The sequence below is a fragment of the Atractosteus spatula genome, chromosome 8 (assembly GCF_055471065.1).
Source record: "Atractosteus spatula isolate fAtrSpa1 chromosome 8, fAtrSpa1.hap1, whole genome shotgun sequence".
NCBI lineage: Eukaryota > Metazoa > Chordata > Actinopteri > Semionotiformes > Lepisosteidae > Atractosteus > Atractosteus spatula.
The window spans coordinates 56,804,187-56,831,218 of NC_142713.1; the positions used below are offsets into that span (position 1 = coordinate 56,804,187).

At 38.2% G+C, this 27,032-nt stretch overlaps 1 protein-coding gene across 1 annotated transcript in view; it reads right to left on the minus strand.

The window, feature by feature from the left end:
- The window catches only part of sox5 (SRY-box transcription factor 5), a 126,245-nt gene that overhangs the window by 38,175 nt on the left and 61,038 nt on the right, over nt 1–27,032 (minus strand). Inside the window, exons 5-8 of the mRNA XM_088923135.1 lie at nt 24,281–24,453; nt 22,879–22,947; nt 8,873–8,996; nt 4,555–4,640 (exon numbers count right to left, since the gene is read on the minus strand). Coding sequence (XP_088779261.1) covers nt 4,555–4,640; nt 8,873–8,996; nt 22,879–22,947; nt 24,281–24,453 — 452 coding nt within the window. The remainder of the gene's footprint in view (nt 1–4,554; nt 4,641–8,872; nt 8,997–22,878; nt 22,948–24,280; nt 24,454–27,032) is intronic.

Consider the following 27,032-nt stretch of genomic DNA (forward strand, 5'->3'; position numbering starts at 1 on the left):
TAACAATTTATAAAATAAGGTCATCTGAACATTCTGTTGAGTGTGCATTAAAAATCAACATTGGATACATTTAAAAATGTGTTTAGCGCTCTTATAAGAGACATATTTAAAACAACTCTAGGAAATAAAGGCAGCATGCACTTGTAAATTAAATTTTTCTTTTGGGATTTCAGGTATGCTTGTGACAGTAGTAATTTCTGCTGGGTTTTTTCCCCTTCAACTTTGAAATGCACTTCACCATAAGCCTATGAACACATGCTTTGTGTTTAATGTGTCTGCACTACAATGCTCCTTTGTTCACGTTTTATCTTTCAGCTGAAGCATAATGGGCTAGTTAACTCATAAAAGAAGGAAGGTGGTGACCTGGACTAAATTAGATTTCCAGGCATGTGCCATCAGGTAACTCAAAGAGACAGACGAGGGGATGATCTACAATAAATGCTTCAAGCTGCATCAGAGTGCACGTAGCTCATTTTGTGTGTGTTTAATTGCAATGCAAGCTTTAATTAAGTGCAAGAATCTGCATAAGTTGCCTTTCCTCTGTACTATACTGTATGCAGTCATGGAATCTTATTCAGCAAAACAGATATTGATGAAAAAACTATGCATGTCAAACAGCAGTGCCACCCAGGAGTTTTCTCATTGATTTCAAAGACATTACAGTTCACACAATATTCCAGAGCAGGCATACTAAACTCATCTTTCCTTTATTGCCATTTGCCTGTTAAGGCATTTCTGTACTAAAGCAGTAACAGTTATGTTTTCAAATGAAATGTCATATTTTGTCTGTTTTGTATTTTATGTTTTTAAAATTCAAAATCTGTGTTAATAGATATTGTTGTATCACATCGTTATGGGAGAAGAAAAAAGGTACATTCAAAACCTCAGTGAACTTTAGTCAGATCATAAGCTTAAATGAGCCTGCCGACCAGCTGTCCATGGCTCCTAACTTTAACACTATATATGCAAAAAGATTCTTAATAAGTTTTGGTTCAACACTGGGATGGGATGAAAGCGTATTAATATTTATACCCATAATGCATCATGAACACTTCAGATGTAAAAAAAATAGTGATAACCACAAAATGATTATCAAATGTGCTTTTACTTATATATCTAACTTTTTAAGGACATTTAGCATGACTAATCTGTGTTTCTCTATGCAACATAACACAAGTATATGTGCTTTGCACGTCGAAGTTGACGATTTAATTTGCATGAATGTATTTAGGTTTTACATAATACATACAGATAGTAAAATGATAATTATTTTAAGAAAATAAAAATGACAGCCCACATCAGAAAAATAATACACAATAAAGCAGAATAGTGGGAAAAAATAGCTCTGCTTGAAATAAAGAAAGGCTTGAAACGTTTCTTTTACATGTATAATTAAAAAGGGGGATATTCAATAAAAGAGATGGTAATTCTTTAAAATTTCAGAATTTGTCTATTGCACAGAGCTGTGACATGTGATACTCAAATGTGTTTGTCACCCTCTTTTGCTAAAATGATCGGAACCTCCTTAGAGAGTGGACAATGGCTATGTGGAGGCAGAGGAGCATTCTGTCATACAAACTGCCAGGCTTCTGCTGGTGAACAGGGGTCCTGCCTAAATCACACAACAGAATTGTGCTCAGTTTTTAATGTGCACTGTTACAGCAGAACAATAAAAAACGGTACTAAGCAAGCACCAGGCAACTGTATAAGAGGCTTAGTGGAAGTCAATAAACAAATATTACAAATACATATTTATAGAGATACAGCTCTTTAAAAAAATATTAATCAGCATACTGCGGGCATCTAGACTGTACAACGTTCATTTTGACCACCAGTCAGCAGATCCTGACTTTAAATCCCGTCTCTAGCGCTGAATCTGTGTGTGACCTGGGGGCAAGTAATTGTTATGTGTGTCTCAATGCACCCGGTTGTAAAATTGAACACAAAGAAGATCCCAAAGGAAATACAATACATTGTGACATCTGTATTTGGGTTACCCTGAGTAAATAATTTCTTTGTAAAAAAAACATTTATCTGGTTGTAGAGATCTGAAGTATATTGCTGGCCCGTCTTTTCAATATTTTACACAACTCTATTCCAGCCCAACCAATAAGAGATTTTCAAATAAACCATGTTAGTACAGTAAAAATATAATATGAAATGCTCTAACAAAGACTGAGTATAATACAATCATAGCCAGTTGGATGGCTCTATAAACTCAAGACTGTGCTTTGATCAGTGACTTTTATCAGCACCCAGTATTTTCAAGCAGTGATAAAAAAAGAGAAAAAAGATGCATGTTTCTTCTTTGCTATACCAGAAGGCTCTCTATTTTGTACTTGAGATGTATGTATTAGTTAATTATACCGTATGTAGTGTCTGCTGCACAAGATGTACAGTTATCCTAGATGTCTTCCAAACAAGATGTTGCATCCCAATGGAAACAGAGCAGTAAAATACTGTATATTAAACAAATATGATGCCGAAAATCAGGCAGGATAAAGTGTACCAGTCTGCATTTACTTCGCACATTCAGAAGGGTTCTGATACTTTCAGTCCAAACTGATTTTTTTCCCTTCTTGTGGCTTGAGGCCTCTAGTCAAATGAGGATGTGTATAAAATATGACAGACCAGCTCTTTTCTGTGGTGTGATTACTTTGACTTCAAATGGCTTTTCTTATGAGGGGCAAATCTGAATTAGCTGGGAATGAGCTGACGCTTGAACTGACAGAATAAATACCAAGAAGAATGGCCACATTTCCATTAATTTGGCACATTTTTTTCTTCAGTTACACAGAGGCTTTCAGTATGTAATCGAATTGTTGCCTTCTCCTCTATTAATACATATGCAAATCAGTTGTTCTTTGCAGCTGTGCTGTATTAATCATATGTGTGCCTCTGTCTGTTCACCCTTTAGGCTTATGTGTTTCCAATGGGTGGTGAAAGTGGGGGTGGGGTTAGAACTGAGGATATACAGGCGCTTAACCTACAAGAAAATTCACTCATGCAGACAGAGGTCTGCTAGCAAACAGCAGGCTGGGGTTAGGATTAACATCACGATAGGCCACTTATTCTAAATGTATGCTGATCAGGATGGAATTTTAAAGATGTTTTATCCAAGCAGAGTGTAGGACCAGATGTTTTTTTTTTTCCAGTAAGAATTATCTGATCCTCACCAGTTGAAATCAACCAAGCAACTGGATGACACTCTCTCTGGGAAACTGATGCTGAGAACGCTGGCGGTGAATGTGTGGTAGTCAAATCTACTGCCTCGCCGATAACATCTCGCACATGGGACAGGTTCTTCCTTTTCCTTGTTCTGTTTACAGTTTGAAAAGTGCCAACAAAATCCAGATGAATGATTCATGCCATGTTAGGTAACTAGCAAATTCACTCTCATTATTTTTGGAACTCTGCTAAATACGATCGTGTGACCAATAAGAGATATGTTATTACAGATTCTTTAGATGGTGAAATAGTACCAGGAATAAGGTAAAGGTATCCTTTTATGGCTCAAAATTATTTTTTTTCTACAGTGTCATTTTCATAGAAGCTATTTGATCCAAACCAGGTTCAGTGTAACAAATAAAAAAAAAACACATACTGTAGGGGCACATTTGCAAATCTTTTATCAGTGATGAACAGAAGTAGTAATCATGGCCAAAACACACTCGTCTAGAGGAACTAGTCAAAGGGAAAGCTACTATAGTACTTTTTAGTAAATTTCAGATAGTAAAAAATTTGCAAATTAGCAGAACTCACTACAAAATTACATTTTCATAGTTTATATAGAGTAAAAGATTTCACATTCTGGATTCTGGAAAATATTTTTTTTATTAATGACTTTTAACACCATGTAGAGACAAAAAATGCAGAATTTAAAAAATATTTTTGAAGATCGCGTTCACAGCCTAATACACAGCGTCAGGGAAGAAAGACACTCAGTCAACACTATAGGTTGTGCTTAACAGAACATTAAAACCTCAAATTTGCAATTGCTTTGGACCTAAAATCTGCCGTCTCCCAGCTTGACCCCTGTTCCAGTTCTTTGCGTTTTAGTTATCATCTCTGAGGTCCCATGTGACGGCCTTGGGAGGACATGACGAGCGCAAGGACTGGAATGCAGTCCACTCATGTGATTCTGAAACCATGAACTACAGTACAGCCCGTGGCTCAAAGCACATGTAGTCAACAGCTGCTTGATGTAAATGGCACACGGCACTCTGGGCTCATTTTAATGTGACTTATCTCCACAGGGAGCCAGGCAAGCACCATTGCAGGCTCTGTCAAGGCAGACTGGGGAGCTCCCAGGACATGGCTACTTTTCTTCCCCAAACTTTTTAGACCACTTGGGGCACGATCTCAAACCCCAACAGGTAACAAAAAAATCCTTGCGCGTTTTGTGTTCCTAAAAGATCTCTTTTTTGGGAAAACGACATTCTACTTTTGTGTGGGAAACGACAAAAAACAACAATTACAGCAGTACTGCAACAATACATCACCGTTTTCCCCCTCCTGCTTGCTTTCACACTTTCCAAGTGCTCTGCTTCTTACCTGCAGCTGGAGTGGGCCTAGGCCCGGCGTTGCCGCGGCAGCAGCTGCCATAGTAGTTGGAATCAGCTGAAGAGGGTAAGGGTCACCTGAAACACAGAACAATAGAAGTGTCAGCACCTTTTATCCCCTCTCCACCTGCAAACCAAACTCTCCTATTCACTCCTTCCAAAGCCTTCTTTTGTGTGCCTTCCTGAGGCCTTAATGAAAGCGTCTATTGTGCAGCCCTTTTTACTAATACCCTCTTCACAAAGCTGACTGAAGGTGGATCGTGATAAAAAGGCACAGAGCAATTAAGGTGGAAACTTCATCTTATTTTACGTGCAGCACTGAGAGAAATTGTTACATGCTGATGAATCAGAGTATTATAAAAATTATCACTGTGGAGTTTCAGATAGGTTCCTCTTAATTAAAGCGTTTAAAGGAAATGTCAGAGTCTGCAATATGAGGAGACGTCTCATAAAAGTTTTTGTCTTTTTTTTTTACAAGTTATCCAGACGTCCTATGTAGAAAGCATGAAAAAAGAGCTTTTGCATATAAATTGTGCATGTCAGTTGTATAGAGGTTATTATTTTTTGGACAAAAATGTTTGAAAACAAGGTGCACACCCTTAACATATCGTGACATTTGTGAAAAAGCCATTCTTTTATGTGTGTTAATTCAATGGAATAATTGCACTTTTGGCTTGATGTGCATCTCTGCATTTGTTATGGACTCAGTACGGATGTATGCAGTACTTTACACCCCATTGTGTTAATGTGAGAAGATGAACAGGCTCCAATTCTGCTCTTTAAATGCAAAGTTTGCTGTGCATATAGTATTTCAAAAAGGGAATCGCATGTTATCAGCTGCCCTGGGTATGTGTTGACTGCGCTTTAGATCAGGAGTAGCCATCCCTGGCACATCTATTCCATTACAAGTCTTTGCTCCAGCTAATCCTTAATTATCAAAATGATCTTCAGTATCTGAGTTAATTAAGCAGTTAAGGATCAATTCGGTAATCACTTTACTGGAAGGTTCAAAGTCCTGTAATGGCAAGAAATGGAACTGCCAGGGATGACTACCTCTGGTTTAGATGTTCAGATGGCATTAGAATCTGTATGTCTCCAGCGCCGGTTTGATCGTTCCTAGCATAAGAACCCATTTAACTTTGCCTTGTGGTCAGGATAAAAGCAGCTCAAATAACTGAAACATAGTCCAGTAAATCGCAAATCTGTATGGGACTTGTTTTTGCAAGGGTATGTTGTACATGTGAATCAGGCACTAGGCAGGACATAACAGATGCTTTGTCTCAGTAAGTAATAAAACAGAAGGTCCTGTCAAGCTACTGTTGAACATGTTTTTCCCATATAACCCTCAACATAGGGCTTCTAGGTTGAAATGGGATTTGGAATATTTTCAAGGGTGCATGCTGGGAAGATTTTTTGGTCCTCAACAAACAAAATAAACAAATGTATTTATGATACTTAATGCCTCTCTTGTGGGTTGTTCTAACAAAAGAAGAAAAAAAGAAGCAGAATAGCTGAATTTGGCAAAAGTATTGAAGTCCGTATAAGGTGGTTTTCATGCAAGTTTAAAGTAAGTGACAGTGTTGCACTGGGACAACGAGTCAGGTAGCTGCAGATGCACAAGAAAACTCCATTAGAGTAGAGAGTTAATGGGTAAATATAGTGTAAATATAAGTAGATATAAGTGGCTATAATTAAAGTATTTGTGAAACAATGTAGCTAATGTGACAAAATGTAAGAAAGTTTTTTTCTTCCTCATTTTATATTTAGGATTTCGGTTCTCTTTGGAATTTGGATGGCAAAAATTCTGAAAATGATTTATCTGAAGCAGAAATCCTTAAAACATCCGCCTTCTTTAATTGAAGTTCAACTCTGCTCTAGCCCCCACCATCACATTTGTTTCTTCTACTGGGCAGGAAGTTGAATCCGATTTGCTAACTTGGCCACCGGTCAGCAAGCAGATGGCTTCTATATGAGGCATTTAGTTATCAATCAATGGATAAAGGCTTGGAGAGAAAAATAATCACAGCACTGTGGAGGACACAGAGGAATCTGAGGTTAGTGAAGTAAAGGGCAATGCGGCGGCTGTTCTGTGTGTTTGCGTTAGCTGTCACACTGCATGAGAGGCCAGGATGACTTTCAAAACTTCACTCTCCAGCTTTCGATCTTCCTTCCAGCAAGCTCCAGTGGGTTATGTGTAAGTGAAAGATGTATTCATTTCACTTCACTTTTGCAAGTCAGGGTTATCTCTTCCCAGATGTCATTTAAAAAAAAACAACCCAAAACATTGCATTTTTAAAAATCCCAAACTGAAAAATCTGATAATTCCAAAATGAATAGATAATATATATAATATAGTTGTTCTCAAAAGACTGTATGCTTTTTGTGGTCCAAAACAAACTGCAAGCACCTGGATTTGTATGCCCCCTATTAAATTCAAAAGCAATTTTTGTCAAGAGTAAATAATACTCCAACTCACCTCCCACTTTCCAACAATCAAACGTGGTTATATCATATGCAAGGCAATTAGGAAGACTAAGACAGATTTCTAAAGTCCAAAGGAAATCCAGAATTTATATGAAAATTAACATTTTGTGCATTTCAATACCAAACAAAACCGCCAAATGCTACTGAGGTATGAACCCTTTTTTCTGACATTATTATAAACGAATCTGTCAATAACCAGATGGTTAAAACATGGAACAGGGCAATGTCTACTACAGAAAGTATCGAAGACAGAGTAGAACAGAATCTGATATGTAAACTAGTAATTGAATTTATCTCAGTGTACTTGTTTTGGAAACTGTGAAGTTCTGTGGGTAGAGCTGAGGCTGGGGACTTAGAGCATCTTGGATTTGGCTCTGGCCTCTGTTATACTGTTATACTGTGGAAACCTGGGGCAGGTCATTTTACCCCCCTGTGTCTTAACGTTATTTAGCTAAAACCTGGCAGCAGGCTTGTTCTCACTGTAAACAACACATTGCTTCACAGTTGGACAGTTATGGTCAGGCAACTTCCAAGGAAAGAAAAATCCAAAAGGTTTTTTTTTTTTAATTATCAAAAATAAATCTAAATAAAACAGAGGATTTATAAAACGGTTGGAAACAATTGCCTTACACGTTGTACAAATGCACAAAAGTGTACCTTTGAACAAAGATGACAATAAGAATTCTCAAAAATGTCCCTCTTCGATCTCAAACATATTAAATGTGCAGTAACTGAAACTCTGCATTTCAGCTGTTCAAATAACTCTTTAACTTTATGACACCCTTATCTTTAAGCAGATTTTGGAGAAGCTTTTGTTCTTACTTATCACCACGCTGGCCTGTTTAGCCTGCACCAGTTCTGTGCAGTTTGTTTAGATTTAATGCCCTTCACTCTGGTTTGGGTTATCAGACAAAATCCTTCACCCAGCATGGCAGCTTTGAAGACTGATTCAAAGAGCGTGTTATGACAAACTGCAGTTTTCTGCTGTTCTAAAAGAAAAAATGCATAGCTTGGGATGCATATCTGTGACGTCAGGATCACCTTTTGACTGCTTTTGCCTGTGTCTAATGTGCAATGTCTTTGCTCCCATTCCTCTGAGGAACACTCCAGAGTGCAGAGAGCAACGCCTACCGGCAGGGGCTAGTCTGGGGCACCACTGAGCCTCCGCTGCCAGATCATGTGGACCGAGGAAGCCACAGGACCACAGCAAGCACTTTACAGTGATCTCTGCTGTTACGCGGGTTTCCAAAACGGGATTTGGCTCATATGCAATTGGTAAATAGGGGAAAGACGTCTATATAACGCGAAACTCACGTTGGCTTATGCTCGATTTCATCCCTGACATGTTTACGTTTTGCGTCATGGAGCAACACAGCTAAACGCGGCGGAGGAATACGCATGATGCTCAGCTGTCCCACGTGCTTCGTTTTGGAAGTGCTACTTGGGAGGTGCTCCGTGCTATTTTCACTAAATCTTCTGCATAGCCGTAAATATGAGTGGACAAGGTGACAAGAATGTGTCTAAGAAGCGTGCTGGTGATAAACGTTCAGGTGGTGAACTTCACTTTTTTTCAAGGTAAAGCCCTACATTTACTGCAGTATTTCTTTATTTATAATGAATTTAACACCTATTTAAACTGTGCTAACATTTTTATTAGGGTAATTATTAAATTTGGCAAAGCTTTGATTAGGCATTTGGTTAGGTTTTGAGTGGTCTGCCCCTAACCCTATTTTTCCCATAAGCCCTGTTATTTTTTATTGTGAGATTTTGCATGAGGTTTTACACGAATGCATCTACCGCGTGATTGCAGAGATGCCTATACTCACTGCATCCGGGTTTGTAGTTGAAGCCTGGAGGCAGCAGGAAGCCTTGCTGGGCAGCTGCTGCTGCCAGAGTCCTCTGGTCTGGAGGAAACACCGGAATCATCAATGGAGGCAGCTGACCCTGAACCTGCTGAAAACGAGAGGAAGGAATAAGCCATCAAAACGTGCCCTCTAGGTGCTTCCCCTGCCAATAAAGACCTTTACTACCCAAGCTACCGCGGCACTGAAAAATGCCTTATCTCATTATACCTCTGCGTCTCTCTTTCTACCCATTCTGACAAGGACAATATGTTTTCAACACCAGGTATAAACATCTGCGCTTCCACAGTTTGGTCTGTGTCATAGGTTTAAAGTGCATTGCCTTGATGACGAGCTGCTGCTGTTGTCCTCCTTGCAGTAAGGAATTTCACCCCTGCCATACCAGGTAACCTAGTGCTATTCAGAGGCTGAGAACAAAATGAGTAAGCCTCCATCTTACAGGCGCGTAACAAAGCATTAAAAAAATAATTTCCCTTGAAGCCCTTGAGGTATGCCTGCACCTGAGTGCACGATTGTATCTGCAGCAATGAAAACATTATTGGTATACCATGGAAGAATGGAGGCAATGACTAAACATTCACATACACTGAGATACAACATTCAGATCAGCCAAAGGCATCATAATGACAACATGCAGTCATTTAACTGTAAGGGACTTGTCCAATTAAATGAATTCAAATTTAATGAGCAGGTCAATGGTACTTTGGCTAAATAGGATTGTCCTCTATATTAATGAGACAAAGACAGAATCACGTGGAATCCTCCAAATTCTCAGGAACAGCTGTGTGGTATTTTTATAGAGTGTTCAAGTCGGCAGGAAGCCATGCAACTTCTGAAGGTTTCCAAGATTAAAAAAAAGTGACTTTGGCATGATAGGAGATTCAAAAACAGGCACAGAGAACCAAAAGACAGATGGTTCCACAGAGGACTTCTCTGCCAAAAAAAAGTCCAGAAGTGATGTTATTGAAAATGACTGTAAATTTCTAGGATGAATTCAGCATTCCCGTCTGCATCGCAAGTGCTAAGACTGCCTTGAGGGCTAACAAAGCACAAAAACCCTAACCTGTCAATAATGAAGGAGCTTACTGCGTATCGCAAGTCCACGCTTGATCCCAGCTGCCTCCTCACCAGGGAGTGTGGCACGCTACTGAAACATCTCACTGAAGAATTTGCTAACAGACCCAAAAGGAAAATGCGCTGTCACACAAAATGACGGGCTGTCTCTGTTTTTTCTATGTCGCTTCCTTCCTTTTTTATTTTCGAGAGCACTGTCTTGTCGCACTTCGCCACATCGGAATCTGAAACAGTTAAAGCAAAAGCAACGCAGGCGTGTGCCCTCCAGCTTGCATGAGAAGGGGAAGGAGTCAGAAAGGAGCACTGCATCTATGCTGAGAAGTGCAGTAATGGCTGAACAAGTATATGTGTCAGGAAAGACATTAAGTGAAAGGACTACAACTGCTCACAATGTGGTTATGTCTAGTGACAGAGCGAATTAAACGTCCTCTGACACTGACTCCAGCAAACCAAGTCTTTTCTTTCTTCAGCATTTGATACTTTTGCAGTGCGACTGCTGATATGTATCCTGAAAAGTTTGACAAAGAAGTTACTTATGTGTAAAATAATGTTTGCATTACTGTGATTTGGATTGCCGATTGCCTACATGGTAAGATAGGTCAGTTTTATCCTAATTTGTGTGCCTACTCCATTGCTCTGTAAAGTTTCCAAGCACTTAAATTGCTCTTATGACTATGACAAACAGAGAACGGAAATGAAGCATTGGGATATAATTCTAGAACCTTTAAGGGTATAAATTGAAACATAGTACAGTATATTAAATTGAATTCACTTTAAAAAGAATAAAAAAGTATAAATTTGTACTGTAGGCCACTATGTTCATCAAAAATTATATGTTTTGATAAATATAACAGATCCAGGAGACTTATTACAAAACTATTTTTTTCAGGTATTTACTTTTAAACAGTATCGCTTTTATCTACTGGCAATGCATTTCTTAAGACATGTTTGTCATCTATGGTAATTACTCCTCTGTAAAACTTACTGTCTGCTCCTGTGCCCAGTAACCTAAACACTGTAATCACACAATCACTGCACAGGGAATAGTTTGATTCAACATTTTGTTTTCAACCGCAGAATAATTACTAAACAATTTTGGTTAACCATAAATACCACGTTCCCTACAAAGCGATCACAAGGTATGCCTGTTTTATTGTTTCGCTTAAAAAGGCACCCTGCGGTGACTTATCAGAGACAAGTCATTTTTTCGTCTTGCTTTCAGGCTTAATTGGACATATGCTGTACTGTAGGTAGCTGTATCTATTTATTGGTTGACATGTTTGTTGTAACCTCACTGTGTGCACATTCTTTGTACAATAAACAAGTATGCTGCTCAAGAATACAGAATGGCTGAAAACAAGCTCAAGATACTACTTTTAGTCACAACCTGGATGTTTTGTTGCATGAAAATCAATGCTCTAAAAAATTCTATCCTTATTCAAAAATTCAATTTTTAATTCAAGAAACATAACACGCAGAACAACATTTGAGCTATACAATTACTGCCTGACTCATTCTTCAAGACACAACCTTCTGGTGCATAATTACCCACTATCAGGGATTGCAGCTTAGTCCTACACGCTGCAAATGGGTATTTGATGAAAATTAGGGGCACCAGACCATAACACTGTCCCCGTTCCCTATCTGTTTGTTTGCAGGGTGGGGAAATACCCACTTCCATTGCGGGGTACTCTTTGAGTCGGCGCCAACATGGAATGGTCTTTAGTCGAGGCGTTCAGATTCAGCAAAGGTATAGAAATATAATAAGAAAAAGCCACCAATTAGGGGTGGAGTGCATCGAGTCCCCGGGACCTATTTGCAAGGTGACACTTAAGCAGTTTGTAAAAAAAAAAGAGTTCCATCCTCACAGCACATAATTCAGACTTGCCCAGCTGGCTTATCCCGAGTCTCTAATTTAGATGTAATACAAAGGGGGTTTATACAATTGCAGCCGTCCACATCCAGCCAAGCCGCCTAAACAAAAATATAATGGGCCAGCTAAGCCTTTAATAGTTTAGTGAGAACCCTGGAACAGCTGCTCACCGCACATGACCTGCGCCATGCCGACAATGCCCATTACCCACGAAAGGAAGCTTTAGGAGACATTTCCTCTGCCCTTCCATTGGACGGCACTAGTCCAGAAGCTTTTTCCGGAAACGGAGGGATTTTTTTTCCACCCCCCTCCCTCCCTTCAATCATCCCATCACTGATCATCCTTCACATTTAGCCTTTGCCCCTGAATACTCTGGACAATAGCATTGGGTCCATCTGTGCTCTCCATTAAACCCCACTAATCCCACTAAGAACAGCTGGACACCCGGATTCCACACACTCAAACTATTTTCTGTGGAAGGATTTTTTTCCCCCCCTGGTTACAATTACGCTGAGCCTGCCTTCTTGTACCACCTTGTGTGCAAAAGTCTTGACTCGCAGGTCCCCTCAGGATTAACCAGTTAAGGAGAGAATGCCATGACATCATGGTCTAAGACGTGGTATGGATTGCTCAACAGTGAGATTAAAAGGAATGCCAGGAAAGGTATGGACTTATTAGTATGACTTACTAATGTGCTCCTCATATCCATTGACAATGACTTCTTATATAACAGCAAAGGGGATTTTTATTAAGGAGTCTGTGATGCCTTTAAAACCAATTGAGAAAAAAATGCTCTTCAAAGCAAAACTCAAATTTCTCAACAGAACTGAGGATTTGGGGCTTTAAGACAGCAGTACCAAATGTTTTCTGGACAGATTAGATTTTGGGGGAATACTTTAGGGAATGTAAACCACACTTTATATATTCTTAACAAGCAGGCTATTAGCAATGACCTATATGATAATACATTTTTATACAATACAAGAGGATAATCCACTGTTAATATGTAATAAATCATTTCTGATCTATTAAGAATTTTATGTTACAGGTTATTATGAATTTAAAAAAAGAAACTTTCAAACCTCAATCCAAAGTGTTACTGTTTTTTGAACAGTAACTATTCAATAAAGCAAAATCTTAGAACATTTGAGCTTGTCTGAGTTCACATTAATCACGCTGTATGTCTCTGTGATGCAGACACCTGGCAAATCGGACCTGAGCTGAGACCTGCAGAACTTGTTTCACAGACTTCCTCAATAACAACCAGACTGAAGCCACTTCCAGTTTGGATGCAAATCAAACGAGAGACTCAAGGACTCTGTTGTCATTGCCAAATGACTACGACACTCGATTCTACCTTTAATGGAGGTGATATTACAGAATATCAATCGTTTTTCTTAAAGGTGTGACCAATAAAGTAACTAAATAAAATATTGTAATAGCATATTTTGATAAAAACTAGATGTAAATCAAAAGAGAGAATTGTAATACAGAGAGTGATGTATATTTTTGTACTAAGAATAAAGCAGCTGAACTCAAATACTTTGGTTTCAGATCTAACTTAAAGAAAACACAGCAAAAATAATCTATTCATCTCACGCACAAACCTGTGTGTAAAGACAGTTTTCATGTGTCTTAAAATCCGTTCCTTAGAAACAAGAAAAAGTAAACTTGAATTGAAGCAAAAACAAGCGGAATTAAACTTTTTTTAATGACTTTCATTAGGCAAAAAAAATGTTTTAAAAAATAAAAAAGTAAAAACTTGGCAGCCAACTGGCTCTGCATTGAAAGCCAGGCTGCACAGCTTGAACTTAAAGCTTTTTTAACATAATGAAGATGTGCTGATAATTAACATATGTAGTGTGAACAGGTTTGCTGGCACACGCAAGTGAAAAACTCCAAGGTAAAGTTATTATTAGGGAGTAATTAGCTCTGTGAAGTAAATGAGTGAAACAATAGCTGCCAGCATTGACAATATGGCTAACATCTGACTGCGTGGAAAATAACATTGTAAAGTATGGGTCTCAGAGCTAAAATCTGTTAATAACCATATGTTCAAGCAATTAATGCAGAGCCTCCATGACCTATTGTTGAAGGGGGGACAATACAGTGATATAACTAATAATTAATTTTGAGGTAGTACGCACACAGAGCACTCCTTAACAAACATAATTCTCAAGTCAGAAATATTCCATTAACTTTAACAGAATGGCTCCTATTGTTGTGTGGCTAACAACCTAGATACCACAATGGACGGCACAAAACAGTCAGATAAAGCACTTGGCCTTGGAATAGCAGGCTAACCAATCTCCAGTTCAGGTGACACACTGGTTTTGGTGGGAATTTTTTAATTCACCCCTTGGAGGTTTTGTGAACAAAAGAGAACTCACAAATGTATTATGTGAAACCCCTCGCTATTCATTAAACTTCTTTCACTTCATTAAATCTCTGTTAAAAATTAAGCACGGTAAAATCACTTCGCTAACTGTAAACTCATTGACTTCATGAAAATGAACTGACAGCATTTGGGAGAAAGCAAAACATTGTAATGATGAAAAAAATCTTCTCTTTCATTCGATCACTTTCATTAGACAAAGATCTTATGTGTGTGTTTTCATTCTGCGTCAAATTAAATAGCCAACAACAATGCTCCTATGATGGTTTGAAATCATATTGTTCCTGGAGTAGCCCTGCTTCCTTTTTAATATTTTTAAGTTATTGACAAAAGCTCCCTTCATCCCCCATGATCTCCATATTTTGCTTGCTTGTAACCTTTTCTATGTTTCACACTATTGGCATGTACAGTATCATATTTGCCCTTGAGAAAAATGTCAGTTGTTTTTCATTGTCATCACCACTGTCATTGCTAAATGTGTGATGGAAATTCAATCCTCAAAACCAGGCTGGGAAGTCATCAGGCATACTGATGTTACGTTAATTATCCTGATGATTTTTTAGGCTCATCCTTACAGACGATCCTGTTTCTAACTAATAATACATTAACAGTGCGAGGTCAAAGGTTCCCACCATGTGCTGTGGCAGGTGTTATACCAGTGAAAGTATCCACATGGACCTCTGAAAGCCCACAATGAGTCAGGTTAACACTGTACCGTACTGAGCTCTGACAGCAGGGACATTAAAAGAGAAGCTCAAAAGATTTAACATCTGTATAAAAATATTTTTAAACATTTTCAAGTAGCAAAAGCACAATACATAAACAAATTACCTTTCCTAAAGGTACTAAATCTAAAAGACACTACATCTGTTTTTTCGTTTCTGATTTTAACATATATAAGAGGTTATACAGATTTACACGTGCACTGAGCTAGCCATCACTAGTCTAATCTTCATTCCTGGAGTTACATTTCAGCTTGTGTTTGCCAGCTGAACTTAAAAGGCCCCCTCATTTCAATTTGATAATTAGACAATGTTTTAATCTGCACATTTCCAAAAAAACATTGAAGATCAATGTTATCTTTCTTGCTGGAACCAATGGACTGTAAACCTTCTATACCTTACAGTTAGCATTCTTTAAACCCCACAGCCATTCTGTCCTTCTGACCTGATGGTAATTAATCTTTACTTAGAAGCACTGCATGGTATTATTCAATGAAGTTTGTTTCATTGTGATTGGAAAGACTGCAGTGGGAGCTGGGCTGTGTTGTGTGAAACCCGCTTTCCAACACTCTCTTTTATCGTTTGCAAAAACAGGTGAAATGTCAACCAGAGTGGTCTGCAAGAAATATTTTGATTCAGAAAATAAAATGTAATTGCTTAGAAAATGGTAGAATAGTGGAACTCTGTGTTTTCCTGAAGGAAGATCTTAAAGGTATAAGCATTGTTATATGAAAAATATGCAGGCAGCTGAAAACACTCCATAAATAAAAGATGTTGTACTATTTAAAATTGGGCTTTTCTGAACTCTCATTTCCACATTGGCAAAATGTTATATCTAGGTCTAAAGTGACAGTGGGATTAGACTGCTTTTAAGTTGCCTTTGCTAGCCAGAAACTGCATGCCCAACAGCATTTCTGACTGCATAAGCAAACAAAAAAGTGGGCAAAGTGAAATTCATACTGAAGACACGCAACTTCTGAGGCCAAAGAGCGAGTCTTGTGTATATTAAACATTAACTTCAGAGCTCGCTAAGAAAAAAAAATGTTTAAATAAGCATATTTGGTCATACTCACTGAAGTACAGAACCATGGTAGTTTGGTTTTGTCTCAGGGAACAAAGACATTTTCCCTTTTATTCACACAACAGGCTCCAATTTCCCCTACTTAATCATGTTAAGGCCTATAGGTAGTCCATAAAAATCTCTGAAGGCAGAACAAAGGCTTGGGTGATATAACCTTTTCTTTCTTCTTTTTTTTTTAGCATTTTCCAATCTTTTACGTAAACAGCTTTTCCGTGCGGCAAAGGCACCTTTCACTGATTAGCTCATAATCAAATCAAGTGGCGAGTTAGCAACATGCTGACTCCTTTATATTAGCCATCAATTAGGTGGCAGCGCTGCTTGTGCGTCAGTAGCTACACTGTAGGTGGGCATAGCTTTGTGCCCATCTGCTAGCCTGTGTCCTTCCTCAAATAGCTTCCATTAAATGGAAACATAGGGTAGGCCTGAGCGAAGGCTTCCCTGTGTTGTTAAGCAAGAGGCCATTATGTAAGAGAGCTGTTGGTTCTTTCATCCTTCGGTAAGAAAAAAGGTATATCGAGAAGTTAAACCAAGAGTAACACATTTGACTAAGACGGACTGAGTTATCACATCAGGAGGTGGGGTGCTATTTGTGTGGAATGTATATGTTCTTCTTGTATTCGTGTGGGTTTTCTCTGGGTGTTCAAGCTCTTTCTCCCACAGTGTGTGTGTGCCCTGAAACAGACTGGCATTCCATCCAGGCTGTACTCCATCTTGTGCCCATTGCTTGCTAGGATGTGTCTTGGCATGACTCTGTATTAGATACAGCAATAAGAAGTTAAATGGATGCAGTAAGAATTCCACAGCTATTATAGCTTTTTAAGGAATTCTACTACATGCTGGTACAATCTGGTCACTTGATGTCTATACCTTTTAAAAATATTTTGATTTAAAAATATTTGGTAAAGATATTACAAATCACCAGACATGGGCTGTACTGTATACACATTGCAATTAAACAGTAACATAATGCTCATTTATTGGCACAGATTATGACATAAATAAATAGCACTTCCTTACTAATGTATTAAATTTACATTTAAACACCTTATTTAGCTTGGGAGAGAAATGTTACAGAGATTAAGATCAGGCCAAACAGGACTCCAGAACCATATATGGAATGAGACAAAAAATGATTATAAAAACGAATCTGCTGTATGCGTGTGGCGTGCAATCCTGAAAAGTTGTAGCGTTTACTGGAAAATTAATTTGTAATCATGTAGAAGCCTCCAAATGAAGTTAGTACACAGGTCTACACATGTTAGTTTCCCCTAGGACCATATAACCCTACACACCATCAAGCTCCCACTTTAATTGAGATAATGTATCAGACTGGCCTGACCAATTTAAATATTTGTTTTTTTGGGTTTATATTATGCTAATGTTATTGGCATAAATGTTTTGCTTTATGAATCAAATGAACCTGTTGCCCATCCAGCTCTTGTCATGTCTTTCACTCCTTTTATTAAAAGGAAAAACAGTTTTATTCCTGATCAAATAACTAATATGACAGGATGGCTGCAGGAACAAACAGGCACAATGCCATGGGGCCCTTTTTCCGAAAAACCAAAAGAGACGGGGTTTTTTCTGTCGAAAAAAGTATCCAGCGCTGTTAACGCCTTAACTCCTGCAAGATACGTTTATCTAGCTGGAATGTTAGAAAGCAGAAGCATCAAAGAGAAGATGACACATTATAAATATAAAGTCAAGTTAGGAACCACAGACAGCTGTTCTGACATTATTGGCTTTGACTTTATACAGTATATGCATATGAAATTGAACGTCGGTTTAGATGGATTTGCTTTTAGTGCTGTAAAACCTTCACAGGTACATAACTAAGTAATATTCATATTCACATAATTCATAGTGTGTTACTTATAAAACACCACAACCCTGAAAAGTGTATCTTTCATGACACATACTGCACCCATCCACAATACAATATGTCTATGAATATCTTTTAATGGTAACACTATATAAGATAAAAATGGTATTTTAGGAGACAATTGTAAGCAATGAGAAGTTCTTTGTAAATTATATATTAGCACTGGGTAAATGAAGGACAACCCCTTTGTAAAGCCTAACCAGATATTAGCTATCTTTTGTCTCTCATAATTGGAAATGATTTCCAGTTACAATAATACATTTCCAACATATTTCACAAATACGACCTGCATTTGCCATGTATTTCTTAGCACTAATTAAGCTGTAAAAAAGCAGCAATACATGTCTTATGGGTGACACTGAAAATGAAGTTATCCCTTAAGTTTTATTGGTGTTAATAAAATGGAAATAAAACTGTGAGGCTTTAAAAAGTGTGTACAATGCTTACTTTCTGGCTGACAAAAGTTATTGTTCATGGTCTATTAAAAGTATTACCTACATCTAACTAAAATGAAAGCAATCTCAGATCTAAAATATGAAACAAGCAATGCCTACCCCTTATTACAGGGCGTCCTGTACAAAAATGATATTGGGGGAAGGAGCCGCATTCTCCCCAATGGGGACAGTGCATCATAGGAATAAGGGAGACTCATCTTCAGAATTATTATTTGACAAAGGAATTTAGTAGCTTTGTAAATAATAGCTCATTAGCTATGGAAATGCATAATGGATTAATTTTAGATTATGTAGTTTTTTTTTTCCTGAATGCAAAAGAGCTCTGCAGTTCTTCTCTTTTATGAAGACATCAAAAAGGCAAAAAATCTTAATATAATACATGGCTATGGTGAACAAGTAATCCTGAGGGACATGTTCTTATGAACAGGTTTAATTATCATACATGTAAGGTCAGTGTTAACTTGTCATTGAGGAGCATGTAAATAAATGCCCCTTTGACATTGCCCAGTGAGTACAGTAGGTGAAAGGAGCAGACCTCAGCACCAGTAAATGTTCAAAGTACAGTTGATAGCTCACAGAGTAAAAGAGCTCACTTGCAAATTTCCAGCTAAAAGGCACTCAGTAGAAAAAATAAGCAAATAGCAAAGACCCTTTCCCAAGAGGAAGGTTAACGAACAAGATAGATGCTGAATTTAATTGATAAATAGATGTTTTTTTCTCCATTAATTACTCCAATAACACCTATTTGAAAAAACTACCAAATCATTAATGCCACGCAGCACACGACCTACAATTTCAACCAGTGTAGTTCTTAAAAGCTTATGGTAAAACAAGCCAGAGATCCTGACTTTTTGAATGAATAAGGCATTCTAAGAAGTAGCAATACTGTCTGATTTATTAATTGGGAAGTCTTGCTTTTTACTATCCTAATCTCATGCGAAGTTGGAAAGTACAGCTATAAAACAAATAATGAAGACAGATAAAGCTATTTCATTAGCCAATACACTCAAAATCTGCTTCAGCAGCTGTGACCATTTATATACAAGCCTACAGAAAGCAAATTGCTGTTAAATGCGTGAGTTAATAGTTTTGATTTGAGCAGATGAACCAGGGTATGTTAAGTTAAAAACAAAATGCTTACAGTACATATTTGCAATGGAAAAAAAAAACCCTAGCAAATACTGCAGTCATTTCTAGTAGCATATGGAGTCAGACCTTGGAATGTAAATCTCAGCCACACTTTAAAAACACCTCAGTTAAATGGCTCCAAGTGATGTAAAAACCCCTCACGCCAGAAGACCGTCCCCACTGACTCAGGGAATTTGAACATTGCCAAGACCCGATGGGAATGACATCAACAAAGCAAGCTCATTATACACCCTATCCCCCCCCCCCACAAACACCAGGGCAACCTCATTCACTGATATGCATTAATCTACTTAATCTGAGGCAACTCACCACTGCAACATGTGCAATCAAAACCTAGAGTCAAACCACTGTTTCAGACAAACCTCTAGACACGCAGACCTAACACCCAACCCATATGAGCTTGAAACCTGTTATGCCAACAGGACAGCTTTGTGGCACAAGTGCTTTTGGGGACTAAGGGGAGTGATGTCTCCTTAATATGGTCATTATATGCAGTGAGCCCCATTACAATGGGCACTTAATATTAATCATTTCACATACATCTGTTTAATATTTGATTTTGGACATTGACTAGACTATAGACAATCCTGCTGCACGTTTAAATAGAACAAAGAATGACACAGAATAGTTTCACTGAAATATCCACCAGTTAAATAACTGAAGTTTTCACTTCAGCAATTTAAGCGCATGAAACAGGCCACACAAAAACTAGACATTACAGAGCACAGATTTGTTCATTCGTGAATATGCGGTTTCACTTTTTCTTCTTGATTTCAAGCCACTAGGACATGCTGCATATAATGTTGATTAAAATATGACTTCATGGTTTAATTGTGGTTATAGTAATAAAAGTGAAAGTGTTTTCTACATGCATACAGCCTGCAGTAGTCTTTTCTAATTTTATATTAGATCTCTCAGGGCCAGATCACCACCTTTTATTTTTCTCACCTATTCTTGGATACTTAAACATAACTGGTGTTATATTCACCCACATAAAGTACATGATCTCAGCTCTGTAAATCTTTACAGGTTTACAGGTTCTTTTAGATCCTTTTTGTTTATGAAACTGTGATGCCTGAAACTGGTCAGAAATTTGCAGTGAATTCCTTTTCCCTGATCACTAAAACACTTGTGCTATTTCATACAACGAATCCAGTTTAATGGCCGATGTGAACTGCAGTTTCTCACTAAATTTTTCCTTAAAAGACAATTTCAGCAGTCTCTTTGTAGATGTTCAAAGAATTTTTGTAAACATATTTTTGGCTCGCATAACCCGTCTGTTTCTGTTATGACAGAATAATGCCCTGGAGTTATTAGCAATTCTGAGAAAATGACTCAGCACAGACACATCTGGACTACCGAATGACTGATTTTTCTGCTAGTGATAAAGAAGAAAGAAAAACCAGAGTGATTTGCATTTCTAACTCTCAAGCTGGAATTTCCAATATTTTCTTCAGCGTATCAAAGGGAAGTAGAACAGTTTGCTTTGCCCATGTGTTAGGAAGGAACTCGGAAGTAGAGGAGAAAAAAAAGCACTTGTGAAACAAAAAGTTACTTCTAGCAGCTGTTAGAACTGGTTGTAATGCCAAACAGAACAAGTTGCTTTTTTATGTTCATAAGGTTTTGATTTTACTGATGTTTTTTGGCAAATGTTATTTTTTTTAACCAATTATCCAATTCTCAAATAGAAAAGCCACCCAGCAGCAGTTTTTTGAAAACATGAGAAACAGGCCACAAGCCTTGCTGAAGCAATTTTCTAAGCTTAATTTTCTTAATTAATGTTTAATTAAACCCCAAACGAACACCTGCACAAAATTCTTGAATACATTGGTTTAAACTGCCTGAAAGAATGCAACTATGCTGTGGTAAAAGGCAATTATTCCACTAGCCAGCATGTAGGTCACTGCATTTTTTTCACCGTGGATAATTCTTTTAAATAATGGGCGAGAAAGTGCCAGTTCTTTTGGGTAAATATGTGATTATAGTTTATAAACATTATACGCATCCCTTGAAAGCAGTGGTGAGGTTCCTGCCTAGTTTATTAGAGGGCTAGCAATCCTACATCCTGATATCCAGTGACGGCCATGGGGACAGAGGCATAAACTAAAAGTATAAGACAGTGTTTTCCAACCTCATCCGAAAAGTTTAAGCTAGAAATGTTCAAATAAATGTTTGGAGGAATTATTTTTTCTCTGTAGATGCACGTTCAAGCTTGCTGTACGCCAGTGGATTGTCTTATTTATTTATTTGGCTTTCCTGAATAATTCTGCTGGTCTTTTCAGCTCAACAAATGAAAGAGACATCAGCTGTGAACCCACTGTGAGAAACAATTGTTCTGCCTCGTCACTGGCAAACTCAGTTGTTTGGGAAAAGGTTGTAAAGTCATGGGAAAAGGGTGCTTTGTCTCAGTGGACCGTGCTGGAGTGAATCAAGAAGGGCAGTATTTACAAGTTTACAAAAACAGCTGCTCCTGACATGTGATTATTTTTTGTTTTCCTTTTTTGTCTTATAAAAATGTTCTTCGGCCTACAGGGTATTGATCTGTAATTTCAATTAGGACTTTTTTTTTTGTTTTTATTTTCCTATACATGTACCGTACTGTATACACAAGCACACACACACAAAAACATCAAGTCGCAGAGCCCCTCTCTGAGAAATTCTGTTCTCAGCTCAATTAGAATACATTTAGAGCAGAAAGGCTTCTATCAAACAGACAAAAAAGGTGGCAGCAATCCAGTATACTGAAACTATCTAAGTCAACTGAATAGTCTTAGTGATTAGAGTTTCCTGCAATATCTGGGGCTTTGGCCAATGTCTGGCACATACACCACTCAGAATAATAGAAGTACTTTTCAAGGCAACTAAGTTTCACTGACTCTATTAGCCAAATAGGTTTCATCCACCCTAAAGCCATTATTCTAACATCTGTGCCTACAATTTTCTATGTAGCTTACTATAGCCATGTTATGCTTGTGACATTGTTATCAGGCTCTAGAGAACAAAAATGAAAACATCTTTGTTGAATATCAGCTCATCCCCAGTACTTTCAAATTTGATCTGACAGGAAACATGCATGAAAATGTAACTAAACATTAACAGAATCTGTAATACAAAGTATGTGCTCCAATGGGAAAGTGCATCAAAACAGAAAACAAGAGACACTTCTTTACACAAACAGCTATGCTGTCAAAACTGATACCCTGGTTTCTTTCAGGAAGCAGCTGAATGAGATTTTCAGATCTCTTGGCTACTAAAAGTCCAAAAGGCAAAGTGCGCCAAATGCCCTTGTATCCTCCATACGATCTTACTGTTCATTTAATGCAAACAATCCTCTCTGACCTGGATCTGTTGCTGAAGGAGGTTGATTTTGTGCTGCTGCTGCAGGAGCTGTTGCTGTTGTCTTGCAATCTGTGGGACACAAATAAAAGGAAAGAGAAAACAGGATTTCCCCAGTTTACTACTTTTAAGTTCATCACGTTTGGGGGGTTCGATGATCACTCATGCTACTGAGTTCTTAATTGTTAAACAACAACCAGTTTTCACATGGTTAACAATTTGCTAGCATTTACAATAGGTTTCATTAACAGGACACCATGCCCACAATGTGCTAGTTGAAATACATAGACACTATCTGTTGATTTAAAGGACAGACACTTGTATATAATTTAATAGTGAATCAAGTTCTAGATCCCTAAGTACTTGCAAGGATGCCACCCACAGACTTATGTCTTCACTCACTTTGTTATATATTACCAGATGGGATTATGCTCAGGTTTAGGTTGTAGCCAGGAATGAGACCTATAACCTTCTCTTTCAGAGTCAAATATGTTACCTGCTGAGTCATCAACACAAGATGTTATTTATATCTTCCCTAATCAGATCTGATAGTTGAAACAACAAACAATTTGCTGCAATATACAAGGCAATTCATTTGTGTGGATAAAGGAATTCAGTTTGGAAGAAACAAATTGTACATTGTACAGCTTTCAAAGCAAACATCAAGTTGACCAAAATATAATTTTAAAGTTAGAACTCCTACTTTTTTAAAGAAGCACGAGCACGGATTTTTAATGAAGGAGCTTACAAACTCAGGAAATCTTTTAACACGAGAAGGCATTCACAGTACATATAAAAAAATACAAACCTGCTTATTTCAAAGGATGCAATGATGCATTTCCTGCAATGATGTGTTAGAAATGTTTGCATCTTTATAGATCCCCTGCTCTGTATCTTTTGTTAAAAAATATTTTTTTTACTAATTTTTACTATGCAAACATCCTTAAAAAAGATTGAGTTTAAGGATTAAGGTCCCTAAAGGAGACACAGATCCCAGACCCAAACAATTACAGTAGGATTTTTTTTTCAGAAATATTACCTGAGGCATGACATTTGAGCAGCATATTTTATAAATGAAAAAAATAGCTTAGAATTATTTGATGGAACCGAGTCTTTTTCTGTACTGGTAGTGGCAGATCTTTTCCATTTTCTTGTGCTGCACACCTTAAATAACTGCAATGCCAGTTTCCTATAGGTGTTATTAGGCCTTTTAGCAGTACAACTGGTGAATCCCTATGCACTCACTCACTCCTCCCCTGCTCCCTTGCACTCTGGAAAATTTGGCAACCGAGGTATTCGACATCACAAGTGTGCACCTTTACAGTCCAGGAACTGTGATAGTGGCAGTTCTCTAGCAACAATCTGCAGCTGAAATTCTCTCTCTCTTTTTTTTTTCTAGACTCACTTGATCCTGTTGCTGCTTCGCCAGCTCCATTTGCTGGCGTTGCTTCTCGATCTGTGACGCAGCGAGCTTCTTCTGCTCATCGTGGGCTGCCAGCAGCTGCTCCCTCAGGCTGGTCAGTTGGTTAATCATGCCCATGAGCTGCCTCTCCTTCTCCGCTAGGCTTTCTGGTGTCCCTGCAAGGAAGCGCACGTTTGAGGAGGCAAACTGCTCTGCGGGTGGATGGTAATAACCAGGGGGCTGCATTAACCCTTCTCTCCCTCCCACCTGTGCTCTGAGGTCCTACCTGCTGTACTGATCGCTTTGGCCTTACAGAAGGTAATCCTGGAAATACAATTAAGGATGAAAGCTACTGATAAGCATAAATACAACCGAATTAAGCTGTGCCACAATTACAAGGTAGCTGTTTCTTTGAAATTTTCTAACACGTACAGGTCAAAGCTATGTGTTAATCAACAGTGCGAAGTTCAATGAAGTTGGAGCTAGAGTTGTGGGCTCAGCTTCTCTTCTGGCTGTGCTGCTGCTGTTGAAATGGGCTCATCTGGTTATATTAACAATTTCAACGGCAGAAAAAAATGCAAATAACAGGTTATCACACCAATAAGCCATTGTTACAGCTAACAACTACTACATGCTCTGGTATTATTCACCTATAAAAGAAAGAGAAAGGAATGTAATTAATGACAGAACCTAAATAAGTTGTTGTTCATTGTTTGTGCATCTCTGCTTCTGATGCTCTTTTTCACTTTCGCTCATCTTCAAAATAGCTTATCCCAGACAGTAGAAAAATCAAAGCCCAACCAAAGACAAAAAGCACACAGAAATGCTAGTACACAAACGACAGCACTGTTCCTTTAGGAAACAAAGATTCTAAAGCAGCTCCTTTAGATCCCTAGAACTTTCATTTTGAAAGATTTTTTATATCTCTGCTGTTAAGAATGGTGTAATGTGCTGTTTCCAATGTTTGCTTGTTTGTTGGGCTTATATTGTATATCTCAAAGTGAAACCCTTTTTCTAAAGGTGTGAAAGCTCATTAGCACTGCCAATCCTTTGCAAATGATGAGAAAATGTTATATGAATAGCAAATTATTGTTTCACAGAAAACAAAGTACTACTGTATATTACAAAAAGCAACTACAAGTTTTCAATAACCACACTTACAAAATCACAGTGTAGAATCCTATGTTTGATAAGTGAAAACAGTTTTGTACCGCTCATATTGTTACTGTTTCTGTATAATCTTTTGGCTTCCTCTAATTATATACATTTGGCTTCCTAAATCTTACCCTACTGTTGCCTCAAATTTGCAGAATTGGTCAGGAAGACTATCTCACTGGGTGGTTCCGACAAAATCTTAACTAAGATGCTCTTCCAGTTATATGCTTACCTTTTAGTGTGCCCTTGAGCATATGTTTAGCATGAACTGACCTATAACCCACAACAGCAAATAACACATGTTCACCTTTGAACTTTCTTAAACTACTGACAGATCCAACGTTATCCTCAATATAATTTACATTTACCAAAAGAAAAAAAAGATATATTAAAGTGTGATTACCCTTAACATGTGCAGATATTTCTAGCAAAAAAAACCAAAAGCCTGTTAACACTGTTATTCTCAGATAACATACAGAAATATATGCCGTGTCTGTGTTAAATTTATTGGCCATCTTGAAATGTACACCTTCTCCTTTTTATTCCATCTTTCAACTGCAGGAATACAAACACCCATTGTTTCACAGAGAGCTTAAAAGCCAGTACCTTCAGCAAAGCTACATTCCTAGGCATTAAAAAAGAGTCAAGCAGGCTGCACAGCCCTAGTGACCCCACAGGAAGGTGCCAGTGAAATCCATTTGTCCCCAGAGGTCTCTCCCTCCCCACAACCCCACCACCAACAATGGACAATAAATGCAACTGTCATGGCAGACTGCAGGAAAAATAAACTAGCGGCTGTTTTAACAGCTTACTGACGAACCTTTCAGATGTGTGTGCATTTGATGATGACTGAAACAAGAAAGGACCTTATGTTAAAAATGTCAAGCAGTGGAAAAGAGGGGGGTGATGTGTGTGTGTGTGGGGGGGTGGGGGGTGGAGGAGGGATAAAAGAAATCTTTCTTTCAGTGGCAGTCCCCCAGCCAGGCTGGGAGGAATGTGGATTGTCTTTGGAGTTAACTCGCAGGGAATCTGCTTTCATGCTTAACCTGAAGAGAAAAGGAGTGCTCTCCATGGCACTACAAGATCACAGGGACTTTGTGATTTATTGTCTGTTAAACACCCCCTGCTTCCCTTGCTCTGTTTCCCAGTACTTTCACTTGCTCTAATGTGATCTGGGCACATACTGTGCCTCTTATCATGAAGAACCAAAGCAACTTTACCTGAATGTGGAATGTGTACAGCTCATCCTACATGCATTGTTCTGCTCCCCACCTAATTTCATCTACAGTATCTACAATTACGGGTAACCAGCTCTGGAAAAAAAAATCTATTAAATCATATGGTAGGCTCCCATTCTGCAGGTGCCGGAAAAGGAAAGGAAAAATATTTTTAAAATAATTTCCCTCAGCTGGTTGTAGTATCGGACCTGCACATTGTCAATTCAGAAAGTCCTTTTTTAACTGCAGAGGAATTAGTGAGGACACACAACGTTAGTGCAAAAATCTTCTGCTTCAGTTGATGCCAAATCCCCTTCTCTTTCCTGTAAAAGCAGCCGTGGCTTAAATGATTGTCAACATCCAGCATAAGAAAATTAATCAAT